This window comes from Lissotriton vulgaris, chromosome 7, assembly GCF_964263255.1.
Source record: "Lissotriton vulgaris chromosome 7, aLisVul1.2, whole genome shotgun sequence".
Classification (NCBI taxonomy): Eukaryota; Metazoa; Chordata; class Amphibia; order Caudata; family Salamandridae; genus Lissotriton; species Lissotriton vulgaris.
The window spans coordinates 320,305,884-320,330,541 of record NC_141695.1 but is presented as its reverse complement, the minus strand read 5'-3'; the positions used below and the strand labels follow the sequence as shown (position 1 = coordinate 320,330,541).

The following is a 24,658-nucleotide window of genomic DNA, read 5'->3' as shown; positions in this document are numbered from 1 at the left end:
CAGTGTGCAGCGTGCAGCAGTGTGCGGCATGCAGCAGTGTGAGGCGTGTAGCAGTGTGTGGCATGCAGCAGTGTGTGGCGTGCAGCAGTGTGTGGCGTGCAGCAGTGTTTGGCCAGCAGCAGTGTGTGGCCAGCAGCACTGTGAGGCATGCAGCAGTGTGAGGCGTGCAGCAGTGTGAGGTGTGCAGCAGTGTGAGGCGTGCAGCAGTGTGAGGCCTGCAGCAGTGTGAGGCGTGCAGCAGTGTGAGGCGTGCAGCAGTGTGAGGCATACAGCCGTGTGAGGCGTGCGGCAGTGTGAGTCGTTCAGCAGTGTGCAGCATGCAGCAGTGTGCAACGTGCAGCAGTGTGAGGTGTGCAGCAGTATGCGGCGTGCAGCAGTGTGCAGCATGCAGCCGTGTGAGTAATGCAGCAGTGTGAGTAATGCAGCAGTGTGAGGCGTGCAGCAGTGTGAGGCGTGCAGCAGTGTGTGGCGTGCAGCAGTGTGTGGCGTGCAGCAATGTGAGGCGGGCAGCAGTGTGCAGCATGCAGCAGTGTGAGTAATGCAGCAGTGTGCAGCAGTGTGAGGCGTGCAGCAGTGTGAGGCGTGCAGCAGTGTGAGGCGGGCAGCAGTGTGCAGCATGCAGCAGTGTGAGGTGTGCAGCAGTGTGTGGCGTGCAGCAGTGTGGGGCGTGAGGTGAGGGGGAGTGAGGGGGTGAGAGGGTGGGAGGGTGAGAGTGTGTGTGAGGGTGGAAGAGTGTGTGTGAGGGTGAGAGAGTGTGAGGAAGGGTGTGTGAGGGTGTGGGGTTGTGAGGGTGAGAGGGTGTTTGAGGGTGAGAGGGTGAGTGAGGGTGTGTGAGGGTGAGGGTGTGTGAGGGGGTGTGAGGGTGAGGGGGTGTGAGAGTGAGGGGGTGTGAGAGGGTGTGAGGGTGTGAGGGTGTGGGGGTGTGAGAGGGTGAGGGGGCGTGAGGGGGTGTGTGAGGGTGAGGGTGTGTGAGGGGGTGTGAGGGTGAGGGGGTGTGAGAGTGAAGGGGTGTGAGAGTGAGGGGGTGTGAGAGGGGGTGAGAGGGTGTGAGGGTGAGGGGGTCTGAGGGTGTGGGGGTGTGAGAGGGTGAGGGGCGTGAGGGGGTGTGTGAGGGTGAGGGTGGGTGTCAGGGTGAGGGGGTGTGAGGGTGAGGGGGTGTGAGGGTGAGGCGGTGTGAGGGTGAGGGGTTGTGAGTTGGTGAGGGTGAGTGAGGGTGAGAGGGTTGTGAGGGTGAGTGGGTGTGTGAGGGTGAGGGTGGGTGAGAGGGTGTGTGAGGGTGAGGGTGAGGGGGTGTGGGGGTCTGAGGGTGTGTGGGGGTGTGAGAGGGTGAGGGGGTTTGAGAGGGTGTGTGAGGGTGTGAGGGTGAGGGGGTCTGAGGGTGTGGGTGAGTGTGAGTGTGTGTGAGGGTGTGAAAGGGTGTGTGAGGGTGAACGGGTGTGTGAAGGTGAGAGGGTGGGTGAGAGAGTGGGTGAGACGGTAGTTGAGGGTGGGTGAGAGGGTGAGTGAGAGTGAGGGGGTGTGTGAGGGTGAGGGGGTGTGTCAGTGTGAGGGGTGTGAGGGTGAGGGTGTGTGAGGCTGTGGGGGTGTGAGTGGGTGAGGGTGAGTGAGGATGAGGGTGGGTGAGAGGGTTGTGAGGGTGAGTGGATGTGTGAGGGTGAGGGTGTGAGGGTGTATGAGGGTGAGGGTGGGTGAGTGTGTGTGAGGGTGAGAGGGTGTGTGAGGGTGAGAGGGGGTGTGAGGGTGTGAGGGGGTGTCTGGGTGAGGGGGTGTGAGAGTGAGGGGGTGTGAGGGTGTGGGGTGTGAGTGGGTGAGGGTGAGAGGGTTGTGAGAGTGAGTGGGTTTGTGAGGGTGAGGGTGTGAGGGTGAGGGTGGGTGAGAGGGTGAGTGAGGGTAAGGGGGGGGTGTGAGGGTGAAGGGGGTGTGTGAGGCCTGGTGTCCAAACTTCTTAAGCAAGGGCATGCTGGTTCATATCCATTGAGGCCATTTTGGAACTAATGGAAGCTGTGGAAGTTAAGAATACAGGCAATGTGGGACTAGCCTGAAATTACAACTTGGTCCCGAGCATGGGGGGAACTAGAGAGTGCTGTTCCGTGATGCAGCTCACTTACTATGGTGGTCCCAGCATGGTGACCTATAGGTGTGAATGAGTTAACAAGATGGTGTATGCGCTTGGAGTGGTAATTAAAAAATATAGATAATAGGTATGTGAAAGGGCACATACAGAAAAAAAAGTATCATGGTAGCAAAATGAAACCGACAAGCACTCCAAAGAAGTTTTTAAATTTTAGAATTAAAAAAATTAGAAGGGCTGTGCAGGAAGGGTTGGAAAATAGGGATGGGGGAAACAAGAGTGGGTTGGTTTCTTTAAATAAAAAAAAGCCAAGCAGGGTGGGAATGGGTAGAGGAATAAACAGACTAGCTAGGTGGGGTGAGAGCAACATGGAGAGAGTGGGTGGTAAGAGGTATGGGTGCGCGGGGAGAGAGAAAGAAAAAGCATGCAATCCCACAGTGTTAACAATTTCCTGAATGTAAGCAAGCACATAATGTGAAGAAGACGTGCGAAGTACGTGGGTGGGGCTTTAACACCAAGTCAAGCAGCAAGGGTCCAATGATGTATTTGTATTGTGAAAGAGAACTTTAGAATGAAAAAGAGGCTTGTAAATGTTTTGGCTGTGGCTACAACAAAACGGACGTTAGGTCAGACAATAACGTAGTCTTAATTAAAAAAAAAAGCTTGTGTGCCGAGGAAGCACATAATAGCTGGAAGTAAAAATCTGCTAATAGAAAACAAAAATACTAGGCTGTTGGTTAAAAGGCACAAATGTAGCAGTGTTAGACCTGTCAGCCCTTTGGGTGGTCCCTCCTATTTAATTATTTATTTTTGTCCCCTTTCTGCCTCCCAACTCCTTTCATTTTTATGTTCACTAGTTTTTTTTTTGTGTGGTGTTGTCCTTGGGGTTAGGTGCTACCTTGCCCCTATATCTTTTTGTGGCGTTAGTGCCCTCACAAAATGGTGAATACAGAGTCGCAAAATGGTGGCTTATAACTGCCATAATTCTTTACCTCAGTATCTGAGGCCATTGGAGTCTATGGGGAAATTCTAGAACCTTCTGGCTGGTTCTGGTAGCCAGAGCCCAGACTATAAAAGGCCAGAACCAAGGCGGCCATTTTGAGGTGACCAGGGAGCTTGGGAGTGTTCTGGTGAGGAGTAAGGCAACCTTGTGTGGAGGAAGGCGCACTGAGAGGGGCAAGATCGACTTATGGGCCGGCTTCTCTTCTGTCATGACGTACCCCCCACCTGTTGACCAAGCCCTGCCCTGATGGTGTGACCATTTGCTCCATAACCCCCTTTTCGCTTTAAATGTTCTTGGTAAACTGATCGTGGGCTATTCTGGAGAGCGGAAGGAAACTGGCCTGAGATTCCTAGAGAAGTGACGTCTGATCCCGGAGGGACATATCATCTTGTGGAGATACTGGACATTTTCCTCGTACAGCCGGAAGAGTGCTAACCGGCAGTGCTCTGGGCCCTCATCTCACCGGCTTGGAGCCTAGAACACTGAGGACGTGCTGGGAGAGAAAAAGCGAGGATCTAGCCATAAAAGTCGCACTCACCGTGGGGAGGTTCTGGTGTCAGCTGTTGGCTCTTTTTGCGCTGGTGCATCCTGCGGTAAAGACGTACCAGAGATTGGCAGGCGCATCGTGAAGTCGACGGAAGCTGAGGCGAGCACTGAAGGCGGATCTGCAGCGGCGTCGGAAGAGGCGGGGAGATGCTGGAATTGGCCGGGCAGAGGCGGAGCTCTACGCGCGTGTGAAACCAGCCGGAGGAGAGCCGCGGAAGCTTCATCGAACACCCCCAGAGGCCGGCGGAGAGAAGAGCGTCCGACTACCGACCTGTCCAGCAAGGCGGGTTGAACCAGTGGGTAACGAAGCCTTCTCCTAAGGAGGCGGAACTGGTGCTGTCGGGAAACTGAGGGACAGAGCCACAATGAGAAAGTAAGCTGGGAATTTAATCTGGTGGGGGGCGGCGGAGAGAAACGCATCCAGGCCTTAATTGTTGACAGAGATCAAGGCCTGGACAGTGACGCTTGAACCTGTGAACTCGCAAACCCAACTGACTGGGTCATGAACAGTGTCCCTTAAGCACTAGACTTGTTCATTCTAGAGACCGCCCCACCTTAAATGAGAGTAGTTTGAGAAGGAAAGAGAGAGTTGATCTTAACTCCAGTCATCAGCTATTGGAGACCAGGGTGATAGGGTTAAGAAGTGTTTCTATACTATCCAGGCCACCCCATACAGGCCTAGAGTAAACCATACCGTTATGTGAAATGATGAAGTAACCTTCCTGTCTTTTTTTAGATAAACTGCTGCTTAATCTAATTAACCAGAATGCCATTAGGGTGAACTGTTGGCTGAGCATCTGTAATTTCCAGCTATTATTGCCGATGAGAACGCAGGGGTAATGTACAGATTGACTTCTTCATAGGGAAGTGTTATCTTGACCGTTTACCTCACTTAATCTGTGTTAATAACGCTGTGAAGTTAGGGTGCCTTTCTGGAATACTTCCAACTTGGGGAAATGTATTAACTGAAGTAATGTGAAACCTATGTATGCCAAAAATCAAATGTAGAGCTATTTCCTGTGCTAAGGTTCTGCACTGCTGAAAAACAAAAAGATACTGCAAAGAGTTTTATAAAACGGTGCATATTTTTCTAAATTGGTGTAGAGTCATTCTTTTTGTGGATGAGCGCTGATTTACTGAGCGAGGTGTGATGCAAGTGTAACACGATTGGCCTCTGAAGTTTAGTCTAACCTGCTCTGTGCCAGGCTACCCTATGTGGACTGGTAACAAGCAGGGTTATAATATTTTAGTGCTAATATACTTTATAATTGTTAATAAGAAACAGAAATGCTGTGTTTGCAGAGCGCACAAACTGCTAGCATGCAAGCACCAATGTAAAGGGCGGTGGAGATGTAGCTGAAAGTGAAACATTGTGTTGAATAAAATGGGAAAGTAAAGCAAGTATCTTTTTAACCCCGCTGCCGAGGTGTATAAGTATAGGATCAATATCGGCAAACACAGAGCATCAATGTAAACAAGGTGGGGATATCCGAGGGGGGGTCAGTATAGTCAGACGGGACAGAACATGCACGCAGGTGAACGTGACCCCCATCGGCGGACCAGATTCACATGAAGCCTGATGCCAAATATTCAATTGTGTGCCTTATGCAGGAGTGATGCACGTGGTTAGCATAAGCTCGCCCCGTGGTGCAGGATGTTGGACTCTTTCTACCCCAGCTTTCATGCTTCCGAGGACGGTAAACTCCGTGCCATTACATGATGCAATAGCGCATGTGATGGTTACAGTGCTTAGAAATGACAGAAGTGCATTATGAAGCGCTGTATAAATAAACCTGTTAGTGGAAGGAGCACAACAGAGGGAGGAGTGCCGAGTACCTGAAACACATAAAAAATATCGCCACGAAATAAATGCTGCATATGTGCCGCTGGCAATGGAAGCCCAGAGGTTAGTGCTAGCGCCTCAGTTGTGTTTTTTTAAGCTCCGTTAACTGGACATGCACTAATAATGCAGGCAGAGAAATGCCGTTGCGAAAACTGAATTAAAAACACGGCAAAAGCAAAGCATTAGTTATAGTGGAATAAAAAACACTGATAATGCGGAGGAGAAAAGCTGTAGCAAAAACACAATGAAAAATACGTGACAATCAAAGTAGTTATTGCGTAAAAAAATGCCAAAGTTAAACAAGAAACACGCAAGAAACACGGGGGAGGAATGTTGGGGTAATTAAAGTTGGCCGAGCGCGCGCTGGGGAAGCTGCACGCTTGAATGCTTGAAGTCGGAAGGGTGGGAGGGAACTGGGGAAGCTTCAGAGGGCAGCAAATGGGGAGCAAATGGGAGCGAGGCTGATAGGGTTTGTGCACGCGCGTCTCACACGAGTGCACCACATGAACTGGACGTAATCCGCCCTTGTTCAAGAGTTTGTTTCCCCTACTATATGTCAGAGCTATATAATAGCTCGACCCAAAAAGAGCTAGTGCTGTGCTTTTGGGACCAGTCCTAGAGATATTTCCAGCTTCCAGTCTTTTTACAGACTTTGGGGTCATTTGGTAATTGGAGATCTGATATTTGAACTGGCCGTGGCTGAGTGAGTTGACAGTAAAATCGTGAACTTTTTCCGAATCTCACTTGTACTGGATTGCCCGTGGAAATAGAGGATGCGCAGAATAGCCCAATTGACTATATGATATGCATGTCTGGGTTGATGACAGTTTCTGATATGAGAAAACAGGGTACATCAGTTCAATAACATTTCTGCAGGCTGGGTGCTGTTATTGAAATGCACTGGTGGACCAAACCCCTCAAGCAACTAGTTAAATATTAATGTGAAGCCCTTTTAATCTGTTGTGTTCTGTTCAGAGCTTTTCTGGCAGAAACACTTTTCATAGCTATAACAAATAATGATGCAAATTGTATTAATGTACTTTGCTTGGTGGCGCAAACAATTAGGCGAATTATTGGGTAGGTGCATGAGTCTGAAAATTAAACAAATCAGCATGCTTCTCGGTTAATTAAGGATGATCGTGACTGTACATCTTAAGGTTAGATTCATAAGAGTATTGAGAGCAGGTAAGCTTTTCACTGGTGTTGAAGAGACTTCATGATAAGAAAATGTGATCAAAGGGAACTGTAGTGACATCTTCATAAATGAGATGAACTCCTTGAAATGGTATTTAGGTATTTATTCAAGATGAACTTCAGGAGATATAAAGTGCATGCAGTAACACAAGCAGGAACAGCATAAATGAATCATAACATTCCTATTCAGTACAGTACAATACAGTAGATTCCATTAAACTTAACAATTCTAACAGCTCTTAAAGTAACATGCAATCACCACACATCCCCCTTCCTTAAAACACAAAAGAAAGAAAATAAATAATAATCACTGAAGAACAAAATCATCAAATTTGCCAGGAGTGCGAATAGGTCTACCAAAACTGTTAGACTTAACAACACCAGCATTATGTGTGTCCTCTGCAGACGGAAGGTCGGAAACAACATCTGCAGGATTCTCATGATGAGGACAAGGACCAACAATAGTATTCGCATCAGGACAGAGAGGTACGAGGGAACCATTGAGACACTCAGGAACAGAAGAACTAGTTCCAGGCACAGCCGCATCATCAAAAGATTCAACAACATCCCGCACATCCCCCTCCTTTAGATTTGAAAAGACATTCAACCACCAATAATCCCTACATACATGCTCACAATTTTTTGAAGTAACACCCTGCTTAGCTAAAGCTATGCGACTCATGTGGTGAATGCTTCCATCCTCAAACTGAACAGTGTTCCTCATAACCTTAGTGATACGCATAGGATCCGAGAATCTGGATTCCAATTTCCCAGATCTTCACTGTCCAACTTTCACAGACACTTCTCTAGTACCATGTTTGTTATCAAAAAACTCCTTATTCTTATCCTGTGAGACAGTAATGGAGTGCTTAACACGATCAACATCCCAATGATACCTTTGGCTCCTGCCCATCCAACCTGGATTGATTTTACAGTGGGGAAATCTTCCGCGCATTAAACCACAAGGGCTCTCACCAACAGTGTCATGAATAGTAATCCTATACGACCAAATAAGTTTGTTCAATTCATCCTCAAAATTTTTATTGGCTCTTTTTGCCAATTGCAAAACCCCTTTTATAACTCTGTTGATTCTTTCAACGACAGAATTACCCCTAGGGTGATACAAAGCTGTAAACTTCTGTTCGATTCCAATATTGCCCAAAAATATTTTCATAGCCTCAGACTTAAATTGGACGCCATTGTCCGTTAAAATTGAGGCTGGAAAACCTTCTTTCAAGAAACAACCTTCCAGAAATCTAATTACTGCTTTAGTATCCACAACATGAACAATATCCACTTCCAACCATCTAGAGAAAAGATCAACTAAGACTAAAATGTATCTTAAAGAACCATCCTGCCAACAAACAGGTCCAAGAATCTCTAATGCAACACATTCCCACGGTAAATCAGGACATCCTAAAGACGACAAAGGAGGATTCAAAGTCTTCTGGGTCTTGTCTGCATGCTCACAACTGAAACACTCACAAACTTTTCTTTCTATATCGATATCAATTTTAGGCCACCAATACAAAATTGTAATGTTTCTTTTGGTACGAGCTATACCGGGGTGCCCTTCATGGCCTATATCGATGATCTTGTTCTTCATGCCAGAAGGAGGAACAATTCTTCCTGCCCTGCAAACAAAATCCATCTCAACACTTAACTCGTCTCTAACCTCCCAAAATGGCCTTAAATTAGGATCAACCTTAGCTTCATTTGACCATCCACTAACAATTTTCTCCTTGACCTCATGCAAAATTGCGTCATCCTGGTATTCCTTCTGCCAGACTAGTTTAGAAAGACCAGGAACATCATCAAATACACCAGCCACACAGTAATCCTTCCATGGATCATTGTCTAATTCTCTAAGGGGTAAAGAGAACCGGCTTAAAAAATCTGCTATGACATTTTTGGTGCCAGGCAAATACTGAACATCATATACATAGTCCTGTAACCTCATCGACAATCTAGCAATCCTGGCAGATGCTCTGGAAAGACCATCAGTGGTGAGCAGTTTCGTCAAAGGTTTATGATCATACCTTAGTAAAAACTTCTTTCCCCATCCAAATTTTCTGTAGTGCTCCATGGCCCACACACATGCCAATGCCTCCCGCTCTATGACTGAATATTTTGCTTCGGAAGGCGACAATGAACGAGAGGCAAAAGCTATAATCACTTCCTCCCCAGAACTAGATACTTGTGTGAGGACACCACCAATGCCAGTAGCACTTGCATCCGTGGTTATAATGGATTCAGCATGAGGATCAAAACCTTGTAGTGTTGGTGCCTGTGCAATATCTCTCTTTATGTTTTCAAACGCTTGTTGGCAAGCATCACTCCATTCAAACACAACCTTGTTTTTCATCAAAAGACGCATTTCGTACGTCTTTTGGGAAAAATTATTTACAAATTTCGCATAGAATTCTGCTAAACCCAAAAAGGATCGCAGATCGTCCTTGGATTTGGGTGCAGTAGCTTTAAGAATGGCCTCAACTAATTCCGTCTTGGGTCTGATACCGAAAGTGCCAATCTCATGTCCTAAGTATGTAAGGGACCTTTCTGAGAACTTACATTTAGTTCCTTCAGCCACGAGTCCATTGCTTCTGAGTATTTCTAAAACCTCTCTAAGGATAGAGTCATGATGCGTCTTATCTCTTCCCATAATTAAAATATCGTCCTGAAAAAACACGACCTCAGGGATATGGCTGAAGAGATTAGACATCAAACGCTGAAATACTGCAGCGGCTGAAGCTAAGCCAAAAGGCATTCGCTTAAACCTATAACAGCCAAAAGGTGTGAAGAAGGATGTCAAATGCCTACTGTTCTTGTCTAAACCCACCTGATGATAAGCAGCTGATAAGTCAAGCGTAGAAAACCATTTTGCATTTCGTGTCAAGGAGAGCATTTCATCAATCCTTGGTAAGGGAAATTGGTCCACCAAAATGTTATTGTTGAGGTATCTCAAATCTACACAGAGACGGGCCTTGCCATTGGACTTGCGAGCTACGACCAAGGGCGAAACCCACTCAGCTGCTTCAACAGGCTCAATAACTTTATTGGCTAACATTTTGTCCAATTCCCCTTTAACTTCATCACGTATTATAAAAGGTATATTTCTAGCTTTTTGCACTTTCGGGATTGCACCTTCTTTTAAATGAATACAATGAGTAAAACCTTTGAGTTTTCCCATATGACCCGAAAATACCTCAGGAAACTCCTTAAGTACCCACTTCTTTGTATCTTCAGACTCACATAAAATCAAAACTTGTTCTTTGCTATTGGGGTTAAGAATGATATCTAGGGATTTCTGGTCCTTCCAGCCTAAAACGGATGGACCAACTCTAGCCACATACAATTTTCCGATTGCTTTCCTTTCTTTAAAACGGAAAGTTAATGTTCTAAAACCTAGAAAATCAATATCATTCCTCGTATAGCTTTCAGCGGAAACATCATTGGTTTCTAACCAAAGACCTATTTTGTCCACAAACTGATCCCTCCAAACATCTTGTGAAACAATTGTGTAAGGAGATCCCGAATCTGCAGCCACCTGGATGACAATACCTCCTACTGATATTAAACACAACGGTTTAGATGAGGAAGAACCTGTGATGTTTACTACCACATCTTTTCTTTTTATCAGATTAACATGTGAGTCATTCTCTGAAGAAGATGAATTGTTATCACTATCTTCTTGAACACAAGCTATTTTGCTTTTAGGTTTTTGTTTAGATTTGCGATTACAAACCCTTGAAAAGTGTCCAATTAAACCACACACTAAACACTTAGCAGCTTTGGCTGGACATCTTTCATAAGTGGCGGAATGCGCATAACTGCCACACCTGTAACACACTACATTACTAAACGTTTTCTGTTCCTTCTTTTCATACTTTTTCTTGTCAAAACTATTCGGTTTTTTTTCCCGATTTTTTTCTGGCTGGTATAAAAATTATTTTTCTCCACAATCTTACCAACCACTTCTTCCTTTTTATCTTGTGACAAAGTAACTTTAGCACACCTTTCTGAGAGTTCAGCTTTTTTCACTAAATCAATAATATCTTACAAGCAATTATCACCCTCCACCCAAAATTTCTCTTGCAATGTTCTATTTTTAGAGTACATAACAATCTGATCTCTAATCAGATCGTCATGCAACTGCGCAAATTTACATTTTGCAGCAAATTTTTTTAAACTAGAAACATACTCTTCAATGGACTCATGTTTTTGTTGCTTCCTATGGAAAAAAGAATGTCTGGTGACAGCAATACAAACTACAGGAGAAAAATGGTCATCAAGATCTACAATAGCTGCTTTAAACGCATCCAAATCTCCTTCTGCACTTTGATGTTTGTGCATTTCATTAAAAATGCGAAGTCCTTCAGGACCTAAAGAGTACAATAACATTCTTTTTTTTCTTTCAGGAGTTAAACCACCATTGACGTCTTCTAAGTTCGCTATATAGTTCAAAAAGTACTCCTTCCAGTCTAACCATGACACGACTGGTTCTCCTGGAATTGATAAAAATTCTTCAGGAGAATTAATTTGTAGGTAAGGTAGATGGGTGTCTCTATTTAAATCGGTATCTCCTGTTGGATTGGATCTCGAAGGTGTAGCCTCAACAGACATGTTGAAAAAAAATAATGTTACAAAATAATGTAAATATTTGTAGGGTACAGGACAAATAAATGTAGTCTTTTATTGTTTTTGAAAGAGAACGAAAAGAATGGACTTCAAGCTGCATGCACTTTAAAAATAGTAAAAGAAATGATAAGCTTCTTGATAAAAAAATGCGCAATCCAATTTGCTTGCTGAAGAAAGCGCTTGAAAAATCAAGTGAAAGAAAGTCATAAATACCCACACGAAGACCGGAGAAAATGTTCCTTGTTTCAGTGGTCGCGTTGCCCTAGCAACCACAAGATGGCGGTGGAGAGCGTGATGACGCTTGTGACGTGGAGGAAACACACGTAGATGCGCGTTGATGCACTGAATGTGTGCGCGCGTAGAGCTCAATTGTTCACGGAGACGCTGCTGCGTGCGTGAGAGCGAGGAGCTGTGAAGAGATTCGGTAAGCGTTATTCCTTTTCGAAAGATGCACAACGCTAATAAACCGAATCACACGCTAAATTCAGCAAAAGCAGCACACATTTCCCAAAAACGATGAGGCTTTCAAAAAATACATCGTGGTTCTTCTCCCTCTCGTCTTTCAGGATAATTAATAGTGGTTCTTCCCCCTCTCGTCTTTCAGGACAGTTAATAGTAGAAGTACACGCGAGAGGTTCAATAACGGAAAACGCTGGAGCCACAACGTTGTAATAATCCCCACACGAATTAAGAGTCAAATGGTGCATAAAAAAATATATTCCCTTGAGTTACTCACAATTAGAGTTGAGTAGCAAAACGAAGGTGAAACAGTGAATTTTTAAAAGAGAAGAAATCGCTGTGGAGGTTGAGATTACAAGTTGTGCCCATCTCGTTGGCAATTCTGTAGTGACATCTTCATAAATGAGATGAACTCCTTGAAATGGTATTTAGGTATTTATTCAAGATGAACTTCAGGAGATATAAAGTGCATGCAGTACCACAAGCAGGAACAGCATAAATGAATCATAACATTCCTATTCAGTACAGTACAATACAGTAGATTCCATTACACATAACAATTCTAACAGCTCTTAAAGTAACATGCAATCACCACAGGAACCTTTGAAATTTAGTCAGACGGTAATGGGGCTGTGCATAGCTGAAAGGGTGCGAGAGAGTAAGGGGCCAGAAAGGGCATGTGAAGGTATGCTTCAAGTGGCTCACGGGGGGTTTGGTATGGACTGGAAGAATGGGTTAACTGGACAGATAAATTCAAGACAATGCGAAATGTAGGGTTATGCATAGGCCTTGGATTTCCTTGAAGCCACGTATTGTAAGCATTGATAACTTGATCACTTTTCAGAGAAAACAGAAGGAACATTTGTGAAGACCTACAAGCAGAATATGCTAGAGATCCACATGTGCATAATAGGTTTATCAATAAGTGATTTGGAATTGTGGAGGAGGGGGAGAGTGGATCGTTTTTACGTTGAATATATGAAATCTAACTATAGTGTGTGCAAAAGTTCTGAACTTTAAATGCCTCCTAGACTCAAATAGTACCCCCTGATTTATGACAGAGGAGGAAGTAGTGGGCTGTTTGGAGGGAAGGTGATGGCAAGAGGTAAAAGGTGTAGGACTGCATGAGATTCTGAAGTTTGGGACTATTTTGTGCTTTTTTATTAAGCCCGAAATAACGTAGAGTCATTCAGTGGATGATGATGGTTGTGCTGTTGAGAATTTAGTAATTACATTGGCTAAATGGGAATGAGCACTTAAGAGTAAAACGTGTATGGTATCTACATGTAGGTGGTCCAGTAATGTAAAAGAGCAGATGATGGTACCAAGGAAGTGGTTTGGAGCAGCTGTTCTTAACCTTTTGACTACTGTGGACCACCAGTGAGCCATTATTGGAAGCCAGGGACCCCCAACTTAAGCAATTTCTGAACAATACACAACATACAAAAACATGTATACACAATAAAATGTTCAAATGGTGGATTATTTAGTTTAATTCACAATCAAATTAAGAAAAACTTTAAGTTTTGCTTCTCTATTTGTATATACTTAATTAATTTTAATTTATTAATTTGAGTATAATACATTTTTTGTAAAACAGTTGTGGGCCCTCAGAAGAGGCATCGGGACCCCCAGATCACGGGTTAAGAACCACTGTATAGAGTAAGAAAACTATAGAGCCCAGGATAAAGCATGTTAAAATGCCCTGATCTTTCAGTGGACTGATAACCTAGTGCCACCAAAACGTTAGCATGCCTAAAAGTTCTACTGAACTCAGTCTGTGCAGGGTCAGCGAAGTGTTGTTCCTTGTTAAAAGTGGCTGGCGTTTCTCACTCAGCAGTGCTGTTCGTTCACAGGATTAGTCGACATATGACAGACCTATCTTTACAGGTTTCCGGAGGCGCAGTTGGCCGGTTTTCCTGTAGCCCTACCTTATTATGGCAGTTAAATTAAGGAACATACTTACTTCCTTTACTTTATCAGTGCTCTAGTCGATACTTGTTCTGATAAGAAAACAAAAATGAAAAATGTGCTTTCTTTTCCAAACTGCCCTCTGACAATTTCTATTAGAGTGATAACCAGCAGAACACATTGTGATGTCACAGAACATTGCTGTCCTTGCCTTCCCAATAGTCTTTGTATGTTGCTTTCTTATCTTGCTCTCTGACTTGTCAGACTGGAGGGCTGTTTAATCTTAAGACAAGGGAAATGAAGCTTCTCATGTTAATGTTGCACTTAAGTGCTACTACAGAGTTAGTCACTTCGACAGATGAAGGCGGAGAGCTGGCTTTTGCTTTTGAAGGTATGTATCAGGCAGTGCTAAACAGACAGCATTGATACAGTTTGAGTAGAGGCCAGGCTATAGTGAAGCAGGGCTTTAAATGGATGTTCGTGCCCAGATCTGTGGTGAACTGTATGACCAATTGAGATCTGAAATGACTGGTAATCTTATAGTGCTTCTCAAAAGGGACGTCAGCTGAATAGATAGAGGAGAACATTCATGAAATCTAGCCCTTTGCGAGTTGTCACGGTTATGAACACACATTACCCCACTGGCTCTGCCCATAGTAGGGTATAGTGTCTGTCTGGCATTGTTCTCTGTTCCACGTCTGTTTTAGGTCCAATAGTACAAGGGTAGCGTTGCTGTATGACGGTCAGGACTATGGTTACAGTTTCCGGACATCAGAATAAAATGTATTTTTAACTTTCTCACCTGCTTCTTTCTTGGTCAGGTGGTGTTTGAGAAAGATGGCGTGTTCCTTCACACCAGTGCAAAGAGGCAGCAGGACCAAGACTCCCTGATTGCTGGGGTAATAAGGATCATTGAGAAGGTAAGGGGAGAGGACACTGCTTCATCTATTAAGTGTGTGTCTGATTGTAAATGTAAAGAAGTAGTAATCAAGGTGTATGAATAATAGTAGTCTTTATTGGGTAACAAGCAGGTACATCTTATCCATGTCAGTCTCTCCCTTCAACTAACTTCCAACCACCCAATCTAGAATCTAGCAACAATGCATCATCCCGTTACCATGGAACCAGGCATCTAGAAAGATGCATTACGCAAGACACCACATCTTCCCTCATTACTTTAACAACAATTTATTTATTTATTTATGATATTTGTAGAGCGCATACAATGGCCCAAGGGCGTCTCTGCGCTAAGTGTCTGAGTGTTTACCCTGGAGAATGAATGATTTATTGACTGAAGAGCCAGGTCTTAAGTTGTTTCCGAAAGGACCATAAAGATGAACTGGCTTTAATCGTTGGTGGCAGAGTGTTCCATAGCTTTGGGGCTGAAACCAGGAATCTTCTATCGCCCCATGAGACCGTTTTTGTCCGGGGTATAACAAGATCTCCTGAGCAAGATGACCGTAGTGTTCTGAGCGGGCGATAAGGGGTCAGATTACGGACAAGATGTGCTGGTCCTTGGTTGTGCAACGCCTTATACACAATACACAGGGTCTTGAACTTTATCCTATTTCTGATGGATAACCAATGCAGCTCTTTGATGGTCTTAGAGGCAGAGTGATGTTTAGGGATATTTCCCAAAAGCCTCGCTGCAGAGTTTTGTATGGATTGTAGTTTATTCAAGACTCCTTCCTGTGCACTGAGAAACAGAGCGTTGTAGTAGTCCAAGGTGGACAGCACAAGGGATGTGACAAGAGTTTTTCCGGCTTTATCAGGGAGAAAAGGGAGGATTTTTTTGATTAGCTTCAGCTTATAAAAAGCTGAGGAGGTAATCTGGTTGGCATGTGGATGGAACGTGAGTCGGTCATCAAAGATGACTCCCAGATTCCTTACTTTGCTAACAGGCTCAGGGGGGGGGCCTAAAGAGGAAGGCCACCAATTAGATGACCACTCTGGTGTTAATTGTCCAAAGATAACTACCTCTGTTTTATCTGAGTTTAACTTTAAACAATTGGAGGCCATCCAATTTCCTATTGCCGTCATACCAGCCCTAAGGTCACCTGCCACTTTATGGCCATTGTTCTTAATGGCTAGAACCAGCTGGGTATCATCAGCATAGGACGTGAGGCTCATCCCATAAGCCCGAATGACATTGGCTAAGCCCGACACATAGATGTTAAAAAGTGTCGGGCTTAGGGATGAGCCTTGAGGTACTCCACATGGTAGTGACATAGTGGACGATTGAAATGGTCCCGTTGTGACCACCTGAGTTCTGTCAGCTAGAAAGGAGGCCAGAAGTTTACTGGCCATCCCTTGTACACCCAGGCCCTCGACACGGTCAATCAGGGTGGTATGATCGACCGTGTCGAAGGCTGCAGACAGATCAAGTAATATCAGAACTGCTGTACCCCCAGTGTCACGGATGAGTCTGATGTCATCAGCTGCTTTAATTAGAGCTGTCTCAGTCCCATGACATTGGCGGAACCCAAACTGAGTTTCGTCAAGTAGCTGGTGTTGTTCTAGAAACGCAGATAGTTGTTTATTCATAGCTTTTTCAGCTATTTTGGCCAGGACCGGTAGGTTGGCTATAGGTCGGTAGCTTTTGGGTTCAGCCTTGTCCAAATATGATTTCTTTAGCAGAGGTTTTATGATGGTTCTTTTTAGACTTTTGGGGTAGATACCTGTTTTAAACATGGCGTTGCATATAGAGGTTATGGCCGGAGTAATTTCCTCTAAGACTGGCATTAGAACTTTAACAGGACAGGGATCAAGTGCTGAACCTGATCTGATTGTGATAATTATGTCCCAAAATTAAAGCAATACACTTTACATAAATTAGCAATTCAAAACAATTCAGTTCATGAACTAAACAATGGTAAACCCACATCTACCCCCTCAAAACATCACATTTAAATCGTCCTACATCCCATTCCTTATTAGATGTAACACATGACTATTCTCAATATTCTTATGTATGATGACTACGTCCAAACTCATAATACGTGTCCAAAGTCATACTTTAAGCTCATTTTTCCATTTATAACAATATCTAAATTGTCTTGATCAACCTTACCCAAGATTGAGTGGCCACCAAGGCAACATAGAGTTTCCCAATACACTTCCTACCTTCAAATTCAAAAATTAACTCTATGAACCCAACCATTGGAATCCTTTCCCCAGTAAAGCTAATGATCCAGCGGGCCAAAGGAAATTCAGTCTCATATTTACAACTCTACACCACAATACTCACCATTATTAATAAAACCTACACTAGGCCCATAAATGACTGAGACATGAATTGACCAACTGAATCATATGACCTAATTAATCAAATCACTTTAAGGACATTTAATTAAGTCAAAATCATAGGCAATGGATTAACTAATGGTAACTCTAAGAAACAAACAAGACCAGCTTGTCATTTCAAAATCTATTTTTATTAACTTTATTTGTCAAGCAAAGAGCATTTAAGAAATGTAATTCTTTATTAGCTTTTTATTAATCAACATTATTTTATTAGAAAGGCACATTAGACTGTCAGTTTAAATCAAACTCAGCATGAGAAATGTTTAAGCTTTTAAGAACTCATTCCCTAGTCCCTATTGCCCTAACTTAACTAAGAAACCTAAAGGGAAAATCATAAGTATGAAAGGATCTTACGTGAGTCAAAAGTCTGACAGCATCTCTGGAGCACAGGGACGAGCCAACAGTGCTCTTTCCAAGAGGGCAATTTTTATACCTTTTCTCTATCTAAAACTAACTAAAAGAATACAAATATCCGACCAACGCGAAGCATGGTTGGTCGAGAAATGTCACTCGATGAAGTCATTTGCCTTTCACATTGTAAGAATCACGTTCTTTAAGAGCGGCATTGTCCTTTGACTACGTGTGTCACAGGCTCTTCCGAAGCTTGCAACATTTAATAAAAAATGTTCGTTGCTTCCTCCGTCCAAGCTTTTCCGCTGCTACACATCCTGTCCTTGGCAATGAAAGTTTATACAATGATTATCTCAGCGCTCTGCACAGCCTTGCTTCTGCGTGTGTTTTTCAAAGAATTATGAAGAAAATGTTTTTCTTTTCATTCACTGCTGTGCAAGGCCCAACTTGACAGGACTTTGAACATCCATTCTAGAAATAGGCCACAGGCCTCTTTTAGCATAACTCTAGTATGCAAGGAAACACAAGACATCAATTAATTCAAGAAATGATAATTATTCTGTTACCCACCCCCCTGACTAATGTTAACCCATTAGTCTATGTTACCTAGCTTATTGCACAAAAGACAAACAGAACACAGTCACATAAAATGACACGACATAACAAAAGCACATTTAAGAGAATGCACATGCTATTATTTAAAACAGCCGCAATTAATGTTGACAAAACAGAAGTCAAGGTAAATATTTTATTTAAAACATTATGACAAACACTAGAAGCCCGTCCTGACGTTGTCCGGATATGAATTGCTGCCGGCCAGTAGTATATTGTTTTGTAGGATTTCGATTTGATAGCATTTCTTATCTGTGACAGGCCTGTGAAACGCTCCGATTCACAGTGCACTACTGATGTACTTAAGAGTGTGCGTTCAGTAGTGTGTGAACTCGAGTTTCCCTACTTTATTTTTCCTTGCAATATTATATAGCGCAAACTCGACAACATGGCATGAGCACAATTTACATTACAGAAGAACACATTCATTTGTGGTAGGCACGGGGAGACAAAGCGATTTGCCTCGAATCACAGGATGTTGAGCTAATGCCGAGATTCGAACGTAGCTCCCCAGCTCTAAAGTTCGCAATTCTAGAACTTGTGGCGGGAGGTGTGTCTAAAAGTGTATGTCGGTGCTGGCCATCAATGAGAGAGACCTGTGCATTTTTCAAATCGTGGTGAAAAAATATGAGTATGTTGCTGGAGATGTGGGCTGCCGTGCCACCAATGTACTTACCGGGGGAGGGTAAACACCCATTATTCCGCAACTTTCTTTCCGCATACCATCACTCCGCATACTTTCATTACGAAAGTACCATGACTCTGCAATGCCATTATAACGCATGGCATTACATTTTATATGCTTTTACCACGCATACATTTACAAAAAAATTCATTGTAAATGCATGAATGGGAAGAAAAAACAATGAAATATTGGGCACAATTCTCGCTTTTTTTTCCGTAATCCCGCACCCCGTACCCGCCCACGCCCCCAGCACACGACCACAGCACACGATATGAGACATGGCATGAAGGGCGGAACGTACCACACGCCCCCAGCGTTTGTCACGCCCCCAGCACACACCCACAGCACAACACAGACACGCCCACAAGGGACTAATTTGCTGGCAGGGTTCTTTTACCTTTTAAATGTATATGGTGGGCGTCTGCATAGCCTATGTCCTTCTGCTGCAACTGCCCTTTCCAACGCTGTATTGGGTGTTGTGATTGGTGCTGTGGTTCCTGAGATTACCCGCCTCAAAGGTTTGGGCTCTCTCTTTATTATATTAGTATAGATAACAAGAGCACATACAATTAATCCCATATGTTCGTGTAGGTGCACATTATTCTAGGTTGAATTAGTACAAAAACATGCAACACTCGTTAATAAATTAAAAATTATGGGAGTTTAAATCAGCGTACTGAATCTAAACTTATCTCGAAAGTCCGCTTCATCACTAACAAGTTGAATATCAGGAGGCAGCAACTCTTTCCTTAAAGTATCAGCAAATAGCTCCTTCCAAACCTTAATATAGGTAATTGTGTAGGCAATTTTTAAAGTGTGCACATAACTGTGCTAAAAGGCATTACAGTGGATAAATTCCATCCACCTCACCCTTTTTAAACTATTTTAAAATATAACAACGACTTTTAAAGACTTTTTAAAGAGTGCCCATCACTGTTACATGCATTAAAAAGAATAAACTTCATCCGCATCACCGTGTCAAACGTATCAAAATAATAATGACCTTCAATTTTTAAAGTGTGCACATTACCGTGTTAAAATGCATTGAAATTGATGAATTTATCCGCGTCACCGTATTAAACTATTTAAAATATAACGACCTGCAATTTTCAAAATGTGCACCTCCAATGTAAAAATGCATAAAAATGGATGAATTCCATTCGCATCACCGTGTTAAACTATTTAAAATATAATAACAACTTCCAGTTTTGAGGTGTGCCCATTACTGTTCTAAAATGCGTTAAAATGGATAATATTTATCCAGCATACCTTGTTAAACTATTATAAAATATAATAACAACCTGTAATTTTTAAAGTGTGCACATCACTGTTTTCAACAGTTCAAAAGTTGTTAAAATAACAAACTAACACAAAAGGAAGTAGAATGGATGAATTCCATCCTTATCACCATGTTAAACTATTTAAAGTGTGAAGCCACATAATTTTAAAAACTGAAATACCAAGTTAACAATAGCCAAAAGTGGATTCAAACACCAAGTAGTATAACTGTTTAATATGATCTGCTATTACCACTAGGTGTGCACATCACCGAAGTTGCAATAACCAGTCAGATTTATTTATTTATTTATTATTTTATTTTCAAAGTTTTATATAGCGCAAACAAGATCTTTGCAGATATCAGAGCGCTTTACAGAACCGTAGAGGGAGACAAGGGAGTGCTTGTACCAACCATTGGGTACAGAATAGTAGAGGGAAGTCAATGAGTAGCAAAATAGGATAGCAATCAGATAAAACAAAAAGTACAGTTAGACAATCTGATAAGCAAATATACAAAGTCAGAGCAGTGTGTTCAATATATCCGAAGAAAAAAAGTGTTCAAGTGAATTTAGCCATAAGGATGGCTTTAACTTCTTTCTTAAACAAAGCAGTGGAGGAGATAGCCCTTGTTTCGGGAGGCAGAGAGTTCCAGATCCTGGGTGCCATTCCGGAGAAGGATTGTTTATACGTTTTTTCCTTCTGGAATCTTCGCGGTTTCAGGAGGAGATTTTTTTTGCTTCTGGTGGATCTCGAGATGATGTGCTGTCGTTGCAAGGTGGTTCAGAAAAGGGGGTAGGGGTGATGGACAGAGTTTCTGAATTAAGCAGAATACTCTTACCCAGTCAACAGATCAGGGCTTGATCCATCACCGTTTTTTAGCTCACTGCACCATCCAAGCTCAGAACCCGGCTACATGAAAATTAGTCTGTCCCTGTCCCAGTGCATCATGGGAACAGGGCAAACCAAACTACCAAGCCAATTCTTTCACTGGGAAGGAAACAAGCTTCCGGGGACCTGTCGTTGCAAGGTGTGCACATCACCGAAGTTGGAATAAAGAATATACTTTTGTTCCTTTCCTCCTTTTTCCTTAAAAAAAACACAGTACCTTTAAAGTCCGTCCGTGTTCGATGTAACATGCAACATTGGTGTGCACATCACCGCAGAATCAAAATAAATAAAATCTTTTGATTCCTTTTCCTTAGTTTTTCATACTTCACAAGGAAAAGTTTAAAACAGTACCTTCCGTGTTTTAGGCCATCCAGTACGTACAGATGAAATCCTTCTGTTTAAATAATAGTAAAATCTTCTGTTTAAATAAAACTAAAATACAGTGTGCTCGTGGATGGATTGACGATAGTGCGGTGAAATTGACGAATGAAAATAAACAAAATAGAGGCACGTAACGTGACTCGTATCACGTGATGACGTGGCACGCAGCGTGAGGTGAATTTCACTCCGTCGTCTTCAGTGTTCGGTGAAACTCGTCACAGGAAGAACGCACAGCTTCTCTGCACGGACATGTCTCTCGCTCCAGAACACTCACCACGTTTGAAGGATGCACTGAGGTACCGTTGCTATTGATCAAGTTGTCGTGGTTTTAACAGTAACTTGAGCTAGTTTTAACTGGATCACAAGCTTGCAACCAAAATTGCAACGTCGAAGAGAAAAAAAATAATAAACCTCGTGCCAATCATATACAGTTCCAAATACTTCAGATAATATCCTTGTAATCCGTGCTCCATGTTAACTGCATGGAACGACTACTTTAGAAATTTAAATATCATCCACTGCATTAAAACTCCAACATCCACTCGGTATGCAGAACACCTCTGCGATGTTAAGGTTAAATGAGATGTCAATTTCACACATTATTCTTCAAATAGTCAATTTTTAACACAAAATAGTCATGCTATTTGTTACTCACTGTACGCAAATGTTTCCAGAAGAATTCTTCATGCCCAATAATACGAAGCTTCTTTTAAAAACCAGTCCCACGCTGCGTGAGGTTCACTTCTGTCTGTCGTCTCTCAACGCGCAGAGAAGGACGTCACAGCTCGGGGAAGGAGTTGGGTCCACGGCGTTCTCTGCGCGCAGCCCAGCAAGAGAACACTTGCTCCATTTGAAAAATGCACCAAGTAAACGAACACTGCACAGGTACCGTTGCAAATAACCCGTGGATCCTTATCTCGATCACCAGGTTTTAATTAAAGCAGTCCACTTCATTTACCATGCTCCAAGATTCATTCAAGGATGTTCAAAGTGATACTTTAAAACCCCTTCCACGCTGATGACGAGCTGGGCTCGTCATGGCGTAGCCTCCTCGCACGCTGATGACGAGCCCAGCTCATCACGTAAAGTGCGGTTTTAAAAAACTCAGCACAGGAGCGGAATTGCGCTAGCGCGCACGCTGTTAAGTTGAATACTGCACACTATTTCTGATATATCACTAGATATGAAAAGAACCACTTAATCTTTTTTCGATCACAAGGTTCTTAATGCAGCACCATCCAGCTCTTTCTGCTCTCCACGTTTCATTCAGGAATGTTCAACAGATTATTGGTCAAATATCTGACTTATCCACAGAAATTTCCGTTTAAAAATCAAAAGTGACACGAGGTTCACTGTATGTTATGTCAGATATATTCATTAAAAATCAGACGCAAACCAAATTCCATGCGCTTCTCTTATTAACGCTTCGCTTGTAAGTCTGTTATGTTTTAAGCACTCCCACGCACAATTTAAACGTTCCTACTTACTTGAGGAAATTCAAGCTAGGAGTTCTGACTTCAGCGCGGTTTAAAATTTGAGAAGAAGGTTTCTTAAATTCCTTGACTAGAGAAGACGAATTTATTTATTTATTTACGCAACTTTTATAGCGCGACAAATACCCGAAGGTGTCTCGGCGCTGTGGAGCAACTAAAGTTCATCATCCTACCGTCTTCTCACTGGTTAAACAACCATGTTTTCAAAAGCCTACGAAAACTAATCAGATTCGGAGCGGCTTTAATGGCAATTGGCAAGAGGTTCCACAGTTTTGGAGTGGCCACGAGAAAACGCCTGTCGCCCCAGGTGACTGATCTTGTACGTGGCACCGGCAGAAGACTGGTATTGGCCGATCTTAATTGCCTTCTGGGGGTATAGAGCTGAAAGGCTTCGATCAGGAACCTGGGTCCTGTGCCATGTATGGCCTTATAAGCAATACAGAGGGCCTTGAATTTAACGCGGCTCTCAACTCTCAGCCAATGAAGCTGACGAATACCAAGGGTGGTAGATTTGCGGCGAGGGATGTTAAGAAGAATCCTGGCAGCCGCGTTCTGAATAGATTGCAGCTTCGTTATGACACGCTTCTGAGTATGGAGGAAGAGAGCGTTCCCGTAATCTATTTTTGAGAAGACTAAGGTAGAAACCAGAGTCTTCCCAGCTGACGGAGGGAGGTATGGTAGCAACTTCTTAATCTTTTTCAAAATGAAAAATGAAGATGACACAACCTTATTAATATGGAGGTCAAAAACCAGCTTGTTGTCAAAAATCACTCCCAGATTTCTGGCTTTTTCCACTGGGACAGGTGGATGGCCAAGCTTTTCTGGCCACCAACCGAGAGACCATTCAGGGGAGAGTTTTCCAAAGGTCATAATCTCGGTCTTGTCCGAGTTAAGCCTGAGACAATTCAAGGCCATCCAAGTACTGACCTCGAGCATAGCTTTCTGGAAGTTGGCTGCTACAGTAAGGCCATCCTTATGGATACCTAGCACCAGCTGGGTATCATCTGCATACGATGTTAACTGTATCCCATAGACCTTTATTATCCTCGCTAAGTCCGCTACATAGATGTTAAAAAGCATAGGACTTAGCGAGGAGCCTTGTGGGACTCCACAAGGGAGTGCAGAGATGGGAGAATAAAAGTCTCCGAGCCTTACTGTCTGGGTACGGTTTGCCAGGAAGGATGAAATAAGATCCTTGGCCCGACCATTGATCCCCAGAGCTGTGACACGGTCGACAAGGGTGGCATGGTCGACCATGTCAAAGGCTGCTGACAGATCCAAAAGGATAAGAACAGCCGCCCCTCCCTGATCCATGATCGTCCTGATCTCATCAGAGGCCTTTATCAAGGCAGTCTCTGTTCCATGCCCTTTCCTGAACCCAAACTGCGTTTCGTCGAGAAGTTGGTGAGTCTCGACGAACTCTGAGAGCTGCCGATTCATCAGATATTCGCATACTTTGGCAGGAAAGGGCAGGCACGCAATCGGTCTATAACTTGCGACAGCAGTAGGATCTAAGGAAGGTTTTTTTAAAAGGGGTTTAATAACAGCCTTCTTCCATATACTAGGAAATTGGCCTGTTAGGAATGTATTATTGCAGATTTCCATCAAAGGGAGGGAGATCACTTCTGTGAGCTTCTGCATCACAGACGGAGGACAGGGGTCCAAGGGAGAGCCTTATTTAATAGTGGAGATGATTTTAATCACATCCTGATGTGAGACAGGTGAAAAACATGGGAAGGAGTCAGGATTAGGGTGCGACAGTACTTCTTTCCTGCTGTCACCTCTATGTTCAGTTCTGATATCATTTTCAAATGAAGCGTAAATATCTGCAACCTTAGTGGTAAAAAAGATGGCCAATTCATTGCAGAAAGTCTGTGAGGGCTCCACTCCAGGCCCAATGGAGGGGGTGGACAAGGTGGTGACGATGGAGAAAAGTTCTCTGGCAGAGTTAGCAGCGGTCTCGATTTGTGCTGAGTAAAAAACTGTTTTTCGGGCCAAGATC

General features: G+C 43.3%; 1 protein-coding gene across 1 annotated transcript in view; it reads left to right on the top strand.

Moving 5' to 3' along the window:
- TBC1D17 (TBC1 domain family member 17) overlaps window positions 1–24,658 on the top strand; it is a 730,802-nt gene that overhangs the window by 107,876 nt on the left and 598,268 nt on the right. The window contains exon 2 of the mRNA XM_086930148.1: window positions 14,487–14,585. Coding sequence (XP_086786274.1) covers window positions 14,487–14,585 — 99 coding nt within the window. The remainder of the gene's footprint in view (window positions 1–14,486; window positions 14,586–24,658) is intronic.